The following is a 14982-nucleotide window of genomic DNA, read 5'->3' on the forward strand; positions in this document are numbered from 1 at the left end:
GCAAACAAAACTGTTTTGAAACCTATTAGAAAACTATAACTCCTACTATGGATATTTTCTCCTTGTTTGTGAAATTCTGCAAATGACTTCTATTGAACTAATTGAAAATTGATGAAAAAAAATCATGAAAATTAAAATCATCTTTGCTGTATTTTTTTTTTGGCTTTGTTTCTGGAATGTATTTACAACATGACAAATGTTGCTTTTTAACTATATCAACATATCTGCCCACAGGATGATGAATAGGACTGGGGAATCCCCCTAAAATAACAGCTGTTGCACCCCACCCATAGAATAACTGAACCCTCCACATCGCCTCCGTTCTTTCTCTCTTAAGGGAAAGTCCTGTCTCTACCTGTGAACCTATATGATTGTGTGTACGTATGCTGAAAAAAATTATCTTGAAAGTACTTTGGATTCTAATAACAGTTTTTTTTTGTTTTTTTTTTTTTAGGTACCGTAACACTGGAGAATGTGACCATCCAAATGCTATGATTGAATCTTGTCAAACGGCAGGGTCTCAGTTCTTAATTTCCAATCAAAAATTCACAATTAACTACAGAAAATGTGAAACTATTAAGGAGTCTTTTGATGGAAGTAAGTTTTTTTTATAGTTTATTTAGTTGGAGAGACAAAGAAAGCGGGGGGGGGGGGAGATCTGCAAGATCTTGTTAGGACAGGAGAATGCCCTCTCCCCCTTGTAGAGAAATTTGGATAATGTATTAATTGCGAAAAAAGTATATGAACGATAGGCTGCTGATTTTCTGTGAATGAAGGCACGCCTAGAAAATCCAGGAACTGTGATTCAGATTGTCTTACGTTCTTCTTGATCTTGCAGCAGGATCCGGCTTTTTCCGCCTAACAAGACATCTTAAGTTCATATGTTACTTGGAAACCGTCCTCCACCAAGCTAACTGTAACTTGGCTGACTGACACAGTTTTGCACTGGTGTCTTAGCCTCAAGTGGCCTTGTTCTGCGATGAGTTGTTAGTAGTAGTAGCAGTAAATGGTTCTTATAAAAACAGACAGGCTAAGTTGTTAGGTAGGCGTAAAAAAAAAAAAAAAAAAAAAATATGATCTTACTTCCCCTCTCAAATTTTTCGGCTGTTGACTCCTTATTACAATGTTGAAGATACGTGCACCAGTTTAGTATGAAATTTGACTAACTGTGAAAACAAATTGTAAAAATCTAAGCTATCGGAGATGAATATTATCAAGCCCTTATTTTTGATTTATAGTTTGTTTTTAGTATGGTTTTTTAATGTGGCTTTTGGCTACAGCCGAAATGGAATAAGAATCCTGATCGATTCGTAGACTTCAATATTTCCTTATCTTTCTATCAGCCACAGGATATATTAGATGGCGTTGTGATATTCACAGTAAAAATGTTCTAGCTTCTGATTTTTGGAGTTGTTGCCTTCTATCAAACCTAGACGGAACAGAAGTCGTTGACCTGTTATTTAAAATTTTTAATTAAAATTAGTAACCTTTGTCAGTCATTTCATGATAATATTTATTCGTTTTTTTTTGTTTAAGGGTGCCGGTTTTCGAGTATAACCCACTTTGTAGGCACGCTCTGTAAATGTTTTATTTTTTCGTTGTATCAAGTATTGTAGTGTCAATTTGTCATATAGTGAAATTAGGGTGAAAATTAAAAGAACCTAAAAAATGATTTTCGGGCCAAAATAAGAATGCAGGGGAAAAAACAAAAAGAAATAGCGAACGAATTTGTTTCTGTTCAGAACCGGTAAAAAAAAATTCCAAATAAGAACAAGGAAGAAAACACGAGGAGCAAAATATGCGTCATAGAAGCGGCCCAGTATTTTCTTTTTAAAGTGACACTTCACTATGGAGAGAAGCCCATAGGACTCTCTTACTATCTTACCATGGGAATCTGTATGTAAATAGATAAATAAATCATAAATTCAACTTGCAAAAGTCCTTATTTCATCAGTTAGTTTTTACCGGAGAGATGTCACTACTATGAATTGGTGCTATTCGAGAATGGAGCTTGTATGTCTTTTTCCTAACTCTTTGGGTAAAACAGAATTTATGAGCGTAAACAGTGCAAGGGAAAAATAGTGTAACATAAAGAATGACCGTGGGATTTTGAAGTGACCATTCAGCTGGATATTGAATGGTGCCTGTAATAGAGATATGTCGTTTTGCATTTGAAAAATCCGTTCTACTGCCCTTCTTTGGTTTACGATAGCCCTGTCTCATCGTCTTTTATTTCCCTTTACGATTTAAAATGCTTTTCGAAGGGAGAAGTGGTTTACATGATTATAAAAACAGCTTTTTCATAATCACTAATGATTTTTTATCTATTTATTTTTTTTGAAGAATGAATAAAATTTATTTGCATCTTTAATTGACTTTAAACTGGATTTTAATTAACTAATCTTGATTTATGGCTGTTATGATTTTTTCTCGTTTAACCCGCAATGCTCTGTTGTCTGTGGTGTTAGTATTTTTTTATTATTATTATTATTTCAGACCCTTGATAAAATATCGAAGATTTAATAATCTTTAATTTCCAAAACAACGAATTGTCTATCTCCTACTTAATATATAAATATACAAGGAGAGTACAAACTTTAAAAATTATACAACATAACTAATTTGTAACACATCAAACTTGATTATAAATGAAAAGGACTAAAGATGTAACAATGCTTAAGAGAGGGCCCTGTCAAAACTTTCAAATTTTTGCAAAATATAAATTGCACCTTCTTCTTTTTAACAACTTTTTTTTGCGAACTTAAGAGATTCTTACAATATATGAAATTAACGTAAATCGTATGGCCTTCAAATTTGCATTACTTATAAAAACAGGGTAAATGGAAATTAGTGTGATCTGAAAATTGGCATATAACTTTGCTACTACACAACAGTTATAACGATCTCTGTTGACAACTATTTTCGCATAGCTCTTTATTTTGTCGTTGACCTCTTTGGCTAAACGACAATGTAAGTTGGCATTACTACTGCGCAAATGTATTATAATCCTATAAATATAAATCCATAAATGTAACAAAATTGTAAATTGTAAATATGAAATTATAAATTAAAATAATAAATTAAAATAATAAAAATAAAATTAAAAAATTACAATTATAAATCTAGTAAAATTATAATCCAATTAATGTAAGTGTATTAGAATAAATTGTTATAATCCGTTTATCATGATGACAGTATGTTTTTATGTCATTTATTATTTTTTTGAAAGCTGCCACGCGTAATTTATCGAACTTTCATCTGACACACGGAAAAGAAAGTTTATCCTTCGGAAGGAAAAGATTTAACTGCTTTGTCCTTTTTGAAAGGTTAATGGCAAAATTTTGTTCCATGACATGGTTTATTTCTGAAGTGTGTCTCTTTATTATTTACAGTGTAAACTTTTGTCAATTATAAATATTTATTCTTATGAGAAAGAAAGGCCAGTTGAATTTGTTGTTTTCTTTAAGGTGTGGAGTTTAGTTGCCTTGGTGATTGGTTCGTTGGTAAGAATCATTTTTTCGCCGTTGCAAATACAAAAGAATCTCGTAAGGATGAAAAATATAGATGCTTTTTGAAAAACAGAGATGATGATTTGTATATGGGGCAGTCGGACACACCAGAATGCAACAAATTAAAATCTGTGGAACAAAGTCCTGTTCGATTTCGATTGACACCAGGTGAATTTTTGAACTTATACAGCATATTTAAGCAAATTTTAAAACATCTAAATAAAGAAGATTGCTCGAACTAATCTCTGGTTGGCCAGTTTGTATATTAAATGTATATGTTTATTTCTCTACTATATAAAAAATATACTGTGTTCAAGTTTGAGGAAGAGGACTGAGAGTTGATGAGCATATTCCGCGATGCCAGGCGCATCAAATTTGTCCGATATACAACTAGTCCTCTACCCAGTTTATTCACTAGGTTGTTTTAGTCTGTTGAAACTCAGGTTGAACGGATCAATTGGTGGTTTTGATGAAATAACCACCATAGGGAGATTGACTAGCAGCCTGTAACAAAGCGGTTTTTAAAGTACGCGTTTGTTAAATATTTGAACCTTTAAGTCCGGGCTATGTGTCCTTCATGTCCGAGCTATGGGCTGAGCTTCAAGTCCGTGCGTCAAGTCGATGAGCCCGAGCTGTGTTTTAGTCCTGTCACCTTTAGCATTGGAAACGGCGTCAAATCTGCAATCTTTCACGGGATATTAAAAATAACCCCCAGCTGTTGTGGCGCCACGTGTTAAAACTTACTTTGACTTCTTCATCTCAGACCAGTCTGGTTGATTTAGGCTCTTGGGAAAGTCATTTTTCTTCATTATTTTCTGAAGATCCCTTCTCTTGACACAACATTTCGGTTTATTCTTTTGGGTCATTTTGCAAAGTTAAAGCATGCTAAAACTGTCACGCCGGCATTTATTCAGGCACATATTTGCCCTCTCAAACCAGGTAAAGTATCGGGTTCAGACGGCCCACAACCCGAACATCTGATGCACAAGACAGTACAATTGGTCGAACATCTTGCTATTCTATTCCAGTCTTGTATTGCCCAGCAGCATATTCCTGATGCGCTATGTGAAGGTCTAGTAACGTGCATTTTTAAGAAAAATGAAGACCCGAAATCCTGTGGCGCATATAGACCGATTATTGTATGTTCGACGACTTGTAAGCTTCTTGAGAAGCTTTTCTATAATGAAATTAGCACGAAATGTTATCATGGTGATAACCAATTTGGTTGTCGGGAAGGACTTGGAGCACAGAACGCCCATGAAACTTTTCTAGCAATTCTTGAAATGCATAGAAAATGTAACCCCTACGTTTGTGTCATTGATATTTCAAAGGCTTTTGACTCCCTTCTTCACTCCCAAGCAATTCTGTCTCTCTATTAGTGGAGTTAATCCATATGTTTTTACCTGCCTAAGGCAGTGGTATCAGAAGTCCTCAATCCGGATACGTTTGCATGGTACCGTTAGTAATCGTATTTGCGTGCGCCGTGGTGTTAAGCAAGGTTCTGTTCTTAGTACGGCATTACTTAACAACTATCAGAGTAGTCACTCGATAGATTCCACCTTACTTGATTAAGCCATATACCGACGCAAGTCACTTGTCTTATTCCGATGACATTCTTCTCTTGGCTGATAATCTTGGGGCACTCCAGAACGCCGTTGATGTTGTTTGCTCCGGACTGAAAGCAATTGGTCTTTCAGGTGCTACTCCCAAAACAGAGTTTATTGTCTTTGGACCGGAGATAGCCTCCAATGATACAATACAAGTTGGTCCCGCATTATCTCATCTTCCAGGTCACTTAGGTATTTAGGCTTTCCATTTGGATCTTCAATTAGATCCACTAGGCAGCTTAAAATTGATTCTTTGAAAGAAAAATTAAGAAAATCTTACGGTCTTCTCGCCAGGGTAAAGGGTCAATTTGATAAGAGAACCCTTGGTCGGCTATATAATGCGTTTTTTGCACCACATGTGTTGTTTTTGACACCTTTTTGAAAATTTTTCTCTGCATCCGATAAAAAGCAAATCCTATCGCTGTTCTTTAGGTTCTGCCAAGTATTTTCTTAGTATCTCCATTTGGACATGCAATAGTTACTTTTCCCGACGGTACGGCGTTTTTGAGATTTTTTTTTTATAATGGCAATAAGCTTACCTAAGCTATGGATGTCAGGTATTGTGTTATCTTGGAACGATAATTTCGACTGGACCTGTGCCTGTCATCATCAGGTTCAAATTCAAGACTCTTGCCAGAATATTAAATCACTAAATAAAATAAAACCAAAATCACTGAACAAGACTAATAATAAGTCGAACCTGGAATTATTGGTGTAATATGCCTTGGATTTTGGTAGAGGCGTTGATGTCCTCTATCCTAGTAGACCTAAAAAAGGTTGGATTTAATGATGAAGTGTGGAGTTTTTTGTAAGTTTTCTGCATATGGGTAATGGGCACTCAAAATTTGCTGATGCAAAACTTTCCATTGTCTTTATTGATGGCTGGATTGTTTTTATTCATTCCCAGAGCTTCTCTGATATTCTGCTTTAAGAGTTATCGAACAATAGCAATAAGTTGAGCCTGGTCAAACTCAACGGAGTGAGAAGGGTTTTCAAAAATATGATGGGCCAGTGCAGAAAAAGTATCTTCCTCCTTAAGCTTTGTCTTTTTAAGGCAGGCATCAATGGAATCAGCATGTTCTTTTAATCGGTGATGTAGAGATCTCATGGTACGACCTATATAGGTATCACCACAACTGCAAGGAATCTCATATACTCCTGGTGGATCTGAAGTGATCTTATCTTTGCCTTTGTTTAAGAAGGAGGAGACGGTCATTCCAGAAGGAAAAAACACCTTAAAGCCTAGCTTAGTGAGTTTGGAGCTTAAAATGTCAGTAATCCCCTTAATATAAGGTAATGACAAAAAAGGGTTTATATTCTTCACTCTTAGGGGAGCTCTTGGTTTTTGTCCTAATCTTTCTCCTGGAAATAGCCTTATCAATAACTTGTTGGGGGTAACCATTGCCTATAAGAACATCTTTTATATGATCAAGTTCAGTTTTCAGCTCAAAATCAGAGGAACACACTACAAACGCTCTATCAACTAACGAATAGACTACATAATTTTTAAGGGTGGTTATAAGAGTCATATCTCAGATATCTGTCACAATGAGTTGGCTTTCTATATACACTCAAGTCAAACCTAGTTTCCCGTTTGGTAATGAGAACATCTAAGAAGGGTAAACTGCGGTTATTTTCAAATTCAATGGTGAATTTTATATCTGGATCCTGCTGGTTAAAAGTATTGAGAAAGGATCTTAATTTGTCTTCTGTCCCATTCCAAATTATTAAGCAATCATCTACATATCTCATGTAGAGTTGGAGATCCTTGAAGTCCTACTTGAAGATATTATTTTCGATATATTGTAGAAACACCTCACTAAGAACTGGTGCCAAGGCTGATCCCATTGGTATGCCCCACTTCTGTTTGTAGGTTTGATGCCTGAAAGTGTAGTAAGCATTGTTCAGACATAAAAACGTGAGAATAATGATGTTTGTGGTGTCTAAGCTGGTCAGTTCTTTCCAGGAATCATCATTTTCCAAAGCTGATTGTAAAGCTGGTATAAGTCGGGGCAAGGGTATGCTAGTAAACAAAGATACAACATCAAAACTGCACATATTACCATTATCATGTATAAGAGTCAGGTTGGCCTCAGAGAATGTATTTTGAGATTTGTATAAAAATGGACGAACTGTCACACAGGTTTGCTGACTACTGCAACAGAATTGTTGATTTTTTACTGACTTGCCTTCTATCAAGTGCCTAGCGTTGCTAGTGAGGAAATTTTACAATATTCGACCTATCTACTAAAGCATGAAGAAGACAATGGGAAAGGGATTAATTCAGTACCAATTATGGAATGTGCTGAAGAGAGCGGGAGTGAGTGAGAGGAGCCGTATAGATACTGGGCGGTCTATAGGCCTTAAATTACTGGAAACAGGCAGCTCAAGTACCCGCACTTCCCACAACACATCATTAGAATTAAGTAATTTTAAAGGGAGAACCCGGTGTTAGCTGATTGGAGGATATTTTTATTTTTATCTGAAGATACAGTTGTGGAGTCAAAGGGGTGAAAGGAGTAATTTGGTAGTCCTTATGCCCTTATACAATTTTAGAACTGGAAGAGGATGCTAAAAAAGTGTTTAAAAGCCAATGTTGTCAAGAATTGTGCGTAATTTTTGTCTGTGTCCTTTTTGTTTTTCTTTTCATTTTCTTATACTCCTCTTTAGTGCATTTTGTTGTGTACAGAGGGTAACAATCAATAATTATTATTATTATTATTGACAGAGGGGGAAAAACTCCTCAGAAGAGGAAAAGTGGTTGTAGATGAGAAGACGCTCATTGACAGCACGTCATTCCTTTCCTTGAAATGTTGCAGGTGATTTTGCTGTTTGGTACTATGTTTCTATTAACTGTATTATTTATTCTTGAAAGTTTACCGAGCGAGTCTAGCCAGCCCCAGTATAAAATTAGGAGCCGAATTCGGTAATACTATAACTACAAACAACTCATTCCAATGTACTCAAAGCTTGACTCTACCGGTAAACTTTCTATTCTGACATCTTACCACCCCTTCTGCGGGTGACCTGCTTTTTTGGTACCCAATGTGAGGCCAAAATTCGGCATTAAGACTTTAGGTATTTGACCTATCTCCATACAAGTACCTGGAGGAATCGAGGGGAAAACACGAGAAGTTTCGGATAATTTGCCCCCAGCCACGCATAGCACTCTTGACCAAGACATAAAAATCAGGACATCGGTCCGCTGATTATTGTCTGCATGAGAAAAAGTTTTAAGATTTTAACTTTAGGCATTAGGGCTTAATTCTTGATCTTGTAACAGTAATCGCTCCTGAATAATCAGAGTAAAACAAAGGTTAAATTCGACTTCTTATAAGAAAAATAATTTAAAATAGTCTCAAAGAAAACCAATAACTAATCTACATCTATCTAAAAGACATATAAGGCTAGTTGCTAACAAGGCCGTACCCAGGATTTTTTTTCGGAGGGGTTTTACTCAAAGATTTTTTTTCGGGGGGGGGGGTTACGAAAAAAGAACACTTAAAAAACGCATGCAAAATTTGTTTATATCCATTTTTGTATCGTTTTTACGAGTCAAACAAACATTTGGGAGAGGGGGGGTCAAATCCCCCTGACCCCCCTCTGGTTACGGCCTTAGCTGCTAAACAGCAAGAATAGCATCAAAAATTTGCTTCTCATATGATTTTTCTATGTATGAATAATGATCTTTTTTGGTAGTTTTAGCTGAACTTGCCCAAAGCAATGACACTGGGACTTTTTTATTGTTAGTTTTATTTGTAATTGTCTCTGTCTTTTATCGTAAGTTGAATTTATCTTTATTCTACTTTGTTGCATTGCTGAAACAGGCCATTAGTTATAATTGTTATAGTGATATAATTATTAGGTAATAGTATTATATAATTATTAGGTATAACTATAAAACAAAATATTTCATTTGTCTTTATGCAATTCACTGTCTTTAAAATATCCTTTATCCTGTCTTATAAAATGTCTTATAAAATATCCTTGTTGCACTGTCCTCTTTTTTGCTTGTATGATGAAGAGATTTTAGTCGTTATTTACGAGAATATAGGAAGTTGGATAATAAAGCGTTTTGTCGTGTTTATAGGTCCAACAACCTTCAGATCAAAAGATCCGCGTAGCAATTATCATTTTTCTTTACTCTGATTGAAAATTGTGCCTGTACGGCTGTACCACTGTAAACAGCTTTTGAGTTACCCTAGCTGAACTACTGAATTGTGAAGGAGAGACTTGTTGGAAAAATATAGTATTATGTCTGATATTAACAAATGACTTTGTTAAAAGTATCAAGGTCGTCAAAATAAAAACATTCTTTGACCCCTGGGCACATCTAAGGTTTGTCAAACCTGAAAAATGCGATTTTCTACGATTTTTTTATTTGTTGTTTCAAGATCATCAAGTTTTAAGGGCAGTTTCGTTAGTGTTGCCACGCTGAATCGTGAAAATAAATAAGCAAAACTGATTTATTGAATTTGACACCGCTTTTGGTCTGTAAAAATTCAACCATTAACACTGTTGGTTTTGAAAGACAACGGCATATGCAAAGAAAAGTTAAACCTTTTAAAGCTTCTTAGTGCCATCAGTGGCGTATCCAGGATTTCGTTCCGGGGGGGGGGCCGTCAGTCTACTTTTTTATAGCAGTTTTGTGAGCAAGAAAATTATCTATCATAGTGCAAGAGTTCAGGCAGTGGGTAGGGGGGTAGCTAGGTAAAGAAATTAAAAGTACATACTTGTCATGAGTATTTCCTAGTTGTAGACTTTTTTTGTTTAAGAATGGATGACAATATTTTGCAAACAAAGTCAGAATTAAAAAAAAAGTTAGAAGCAGTGAGAATTTTTATTTTGGGTGAACAGAAATTATTCCGTATATGAAAGGGTCTGTCCCCTCCTCAATACCTCGCTCTTTACGCTAAAGTTTGAATCTTTCACACAACTTTATTTTTTAAAACAATATAAAACTTTAGCGTAAAGAGCGAGGCATTGAGGAGGGGACAAAACAGGGGGAAACAAGACAAAAATGGGGAGAATAGAAGAAAAATATACAACAGAAATTCTGGGAATAGTTGAAGAGATACTTCCCAAGACAAGGTTATCGAGAAGTTAAGCCATGGCTAAGGCTAACAGTTAATATGTGGTTGACAGACCAAAATAATTGGCGCAATTAATTCAAAAGTACGAGTAGAATAAATAATAACGAAATTTCATTTCCACTTCACGTACAATCCGATGCTTAAAATCAGATCCGTTGATACTCCCAAGCAGGCTCGTAGACAGGTACTATTTTCATCGGATGGGATAGTCAGTGATCCAAGGACCGTTATCTTTCAAGGGGTGGCTCAAATTCGCTGCAGTTGGTTTGAGGGTGGATTCTAGGGTAATCGGGGGCGCTGATAACAAATATAGGGGTGCATAAGTTCGCAAGCATATAGAACATGGTCATTTTGGCCTATAAAATCAAATTTGGCCTATAAGGATGTAATACCGCTCTTGATTTTATTTACACGGTAAAATAAACTGAAAACTTTATAAACTTGACATATTCTGAATTCTAAGAACAAGTACTTTCACCTTGTATTTTTACTGTTTCCCCACAACCTTTATTTGTTTTGTTAACCCTTATTTAATTTTGAAAACAAGGTTTTTAAATATACTTTTCTTAGTTTTTTCTATTTTTCTGAAATTTTTCCTTACATAAGTATATTTTTTATGCTTTATTTGAATTCTGCTTGTTATTACGAGTCACACCATGTACCTTTTTAAAAAAAAATCTTAATTCTTGAGCAACTACTTATTTTTTATAAATAACGTCATAGCTTTCAGAAATTAGCCTACAAGAGCAAGTTCTTTTTTTTTTTTGCTGTTAAAAAAAAGTGAAAATGAATCAAACTGCACATCATTCCAACCATCGGAATGTCCTTTACACGTTGTTAATAAAAACAAAGTCAAGACTTTAATATGCAAGAATATATAAGTGCTTGAACAAGAAAATTCCCCCCCCCCCAAAAAAAAGAACATTTTCTGAATAGTGGTGTTTTACTCGAAATATTTTCAAGACAACCAATAATTTTTATCTCACCAAACGATAGATGGCTCTTTTTTTAATCAAATCATGTATTTACATTCTATACACTAATATTTTTCACCACGAAAAACAAAACAAAAAACAGATACCTAATTCTGCGATCGCATGCGCGACTTTGGAATATTTTTTATGCTTTATTTGAGTTCTGCTCGTCATTACGAGTCAAACCATGTGCCTCTTTTCCAAAAAATCTTAATTCTTGAGCAACTATTTGTTTTTCTGTAGTAGTAGATACAATCTGGCTTATGGGGGCTCATATACGAGCCTCAAGGTGGCGAAGCCGTGTGGACGTGTTGTGCAGAGGTGACTAAGGCTGATTTAAGATATTAATTTCTTTAAATCCCAGCATAGGAGGGGCTATGCTGGGATTCGATCCAATCGGTTAGATTGGGTCGACGGTCACTTATGTAGTAGACGGTAAATGTCATGATCAGCAGAAATGTTACTCCTAGTTTTTGGTCCGCCGTATGAATAGGTTTGCAGTAGCATGGAAACTTAACCCAGAGCTGCTTGAGGCCGAGACTAGCAAGATGCTGAAAGTAGTATGCAGCTAGTAAGAAGATATCAGTATCGTTGGCTTGTATTATCGCAAGTGTGCTTTTTCGTATTGCGGCAACTGCTCTGTGGTATAGCACCCGAGTGTCTGCTTCCTCATGGCAAAACGAGACATCGCCATCAACAGAGCTTCCATGAGGCGTAATGGTAATAGCTTTATGTCGACTCACGAAACCTCCAGCGAGATGAACTGTCAGACGGGTCGAAATTTTGTACTCCCAGACCTCGAAAAGAACTTTCAAGAGTCGACCTTTGGCAGAGCGACAACTGAGAATCCCGTCCCAGAGTGTTGCAACTTTGACACTCACCTTATGATAACACCTTATGACACTCATGACATAAACTATATAATCAGATCGAGGAGAGTCTTCAAAAAGCGTATGTGGAATCATTTTTGGCCATGACTGCAAGCCAGACTGTTGCAGAACGTAGTTCAAGGCTGTTGACTCGTTTTGCCATGGGGGGGGGAATTTTCTTGTTCAAGCACTTATATATTCTTGCATATTCAAGTCTTGACTTTGTTTTTATTAACAACGTGTAAAGGACATTCCGATGGTTGGAATGATGTGCAGTTTGATTCATTTTCACTTTTTTTTAACAGCAAAAAAAAAAAAAGAACTTGCTCTTGTAGGCTAATTTCTGAAAGCTATGACGTCATTTAGAAAAAATAAATATTTGCTCAAGGATTAAGATTTTTTTAAAAAAGGTATATGGTTTGATTCGTAATAACGAGCAGAATTCAAATAAAGCATAAAAAAAATATACTTATGTAAGCAAAAAATTCAGAAAAATCAAAAAAACTAAGAAAAGTATATTTAAAAACCGTGTTTTCAAAATTAAATAAGGGTTAACAAAAATAAATAAATAAAGGTTGTGGGGACAAACTAAAAATACCAGGTGAAAATACTTGTTCTTAGAATTCAGAATATGTCAAGTTTATAAAGATTTCAGTTTATTTTACCCTCTAAATAAAATCAAGAGCGGTATGACGTCGTTTCAGGCCGAATTTGACTTTATAGGCCAAAATGATCATTTTATACACGCGTTCAAACTTGTGCACCCCAATATTCGTTATCAGCGCCCCCGATTGCTCTAGAATCCACCCGCAAATCAACTGCTGCGAATTTAAGCCACCCCTTGAAAGATAACGGTCCTTGGATCACTGACTATCCCATCCGATGAAAATAGTACCTGTCTACGAGCCTGCTTGGGAGTATCAACGGATCTGATTTTAAGCATCGGATTGTACGTGAAGTGGAAATGAAATTTCGTTATTATTTATTCTACTCGTACTTTTGAATTAATTGCTCCAATTATTTTGGTCTGTCAACCACATATTAACTGTTAGCCTTAGCCATGGCTTAACTTCTCAATAACCTTGTCTTGGGAAGTCTCTCTTCAACTATTCCCAGAATTTCTGTTGTATATTTTTCTTCTATTCTCCCCATTTTTGTCTTGTGTCCCCCTGTTTTGTCCCCTCCTCTATACCTCGCTCTTTATGCTAAAGTTTTATATTTTTTTACAAAATAAAGTTGGGTGACAGATTCAAACTTTAGCGTGAAGAGCGTGGTATTGAGAAGGGGACAGACCCTTTCATATACGGAATAATTTCTGTTCGTTTTAAGTTTAATTGTCGCTCCTTACTTTCAGTTAAAAAAATTTGTTTTTTTTATTTAATTTCTGAACATTTTTGAATTAACGCAGCTTTGATCTTGACTCATCGTACATGAATAATTAAAACCAAATTTGCATATTAATTTTAATTTTTTGGCTAAATGGCTTTCTCAAAATTTTGTTTCTGATGTAACTTACGAATTAACTTACGTAACGAACTTCTGTATTCGTATGTTATATTACGTATATTACGGAGTTTGCCCCCTAGTCGATACCTAAGATAATTTCTTAAACCACATTGGCCTGACATCACATAAAGAAAGAAAAACGAGCAAAAATGGGGTTTTTATAGGCCAAATGAAAATACTGAAAAAACAGGGAATATTTCGAGAGGACAAACGCCTCTCTTCTTCAGCGCGAAACGAAATAATGTAACCAAGGAAAGTGACAAAGAAAAAAAGAACAAAAACAAACGCGAAAAGTCCATGTGAGAAGAAACACAAAACCAAAGAAAAAAACAAAAACTTAACAGATGTCTGCAATTCAATAAAAGCAGTCAATAATTAAAAAAAAATACCTAAAAACAATAAAAGTGAGTTATTTGCCAATTTCTGCGATTTACAAAAACTCACAAAAAATAAGAGCTACCATTAACAAATGCTAGCGAACAACTGACAAAGAAAAGGAAACAATTCATTCACTCAAAAAACAAAGCGAACCAGCAATTAAATAAGTTGGAGAACTTTGTCATTTGATTTCGGATTTTAATTAATGCATTTCTTGCAGACACCCTTTGAGAGCTAAAGGGTCTCACCCTTTGAGATTTCCATTTTAATTTCCGTTCAAATGAGCCCTCTTACGATATTCTAGGATTATTGTGTTAACACTATCGATCCTGGGAAAATAAAAACAAACAAATAAACACGCATCCGTAATCTTTCTTATGAGAAAAAATACAAAATTCCACTTTTTTGTAGATAGGAGCTTGAAACTTCCGCTTTAGGGTTTTCTGATACGCTGAATCCGATGGTGTGATTTTTCATTAAAGTTCTATGACTTTTTGTTGGTGTTTCCCCCTTTTTTCGAAAATAAGGTAAATTTTCTCAGGCGCGTAAAATTTTGATGGATAAAACTAAACTTAGTGAAACTTATATATTTAAAATCAGCATAAAAATTTGATTCTATTGATGTATCTATGGGTATCAAAATTCTGTTTTTTAGAGTTTCGGTTACTATTGAGCCGAGTCGCTCCTCACTTACAGTTCGTTACCACGAACTGTTTTATACCTTGAACTAAGAACGTTGGGACATACCGTATCTACGGGATGGTGAAAAGTCTTATCAACTGGTGAAGTCTTTAGATAATCGTTATTTTGTGCCACATCATTTTTGACCATAGTAGCATTCCTACTTCAGAATTCGATATTAACACCGTGTCTCGTCGCGGAGAACATGGCGAAGGTGATGATGGATGAGCAAATCAAACTAATCTCCAACAGTAGTGTTTTAAACGGAGAGCATTCAAAGACTTGTAAAATTATCTGACCAGAAAACACCCTTCTTACTTTTAAGACTTTTCCTAATATAGGAACATTGTTCCGAACATTTTATT

General features: G+C 35.4%; 1 protein-coding gene across 1 annotated transcript in view; it reads left to right on the plus strand.

The window, feature by feature from the left end:
• The window catches only part of udt (protein undicht), a 112717-nt gene that overhangs the window by 41141 nt on the left and 56594 nt on the right, over positions 1 to 14982 (plus strand). Inside the window, exons 4-5 of the mRNA XM_089096963.1 lie at positions 455 to 597; positions 3468 to 3677. Coding sequence (XP_088953089.1) covers positions 455 to 597; positions 3468 to 3677 — 353 coding nt within the window. The remainder of the gene's footprint in view (positions 1 to 454; positions 598 to 3467; positions 3678 to 14982) is intronic.

This window comes from Artemia sp. Qi Xiang Cuo, chromosome 11 (assembly GCF_049724085.1).
Source record: "Artemia sp. Qi Xiang Cuo chromosome 11, ASM4972408v1, whole genome shotgun sequence".
NCBI lineage: Eukaryota > Metazoa > Arthropoda > Branchiopoda > Anostraca > Artemiidae > Artemia > Artemia sp. Qi Xiang Cuo.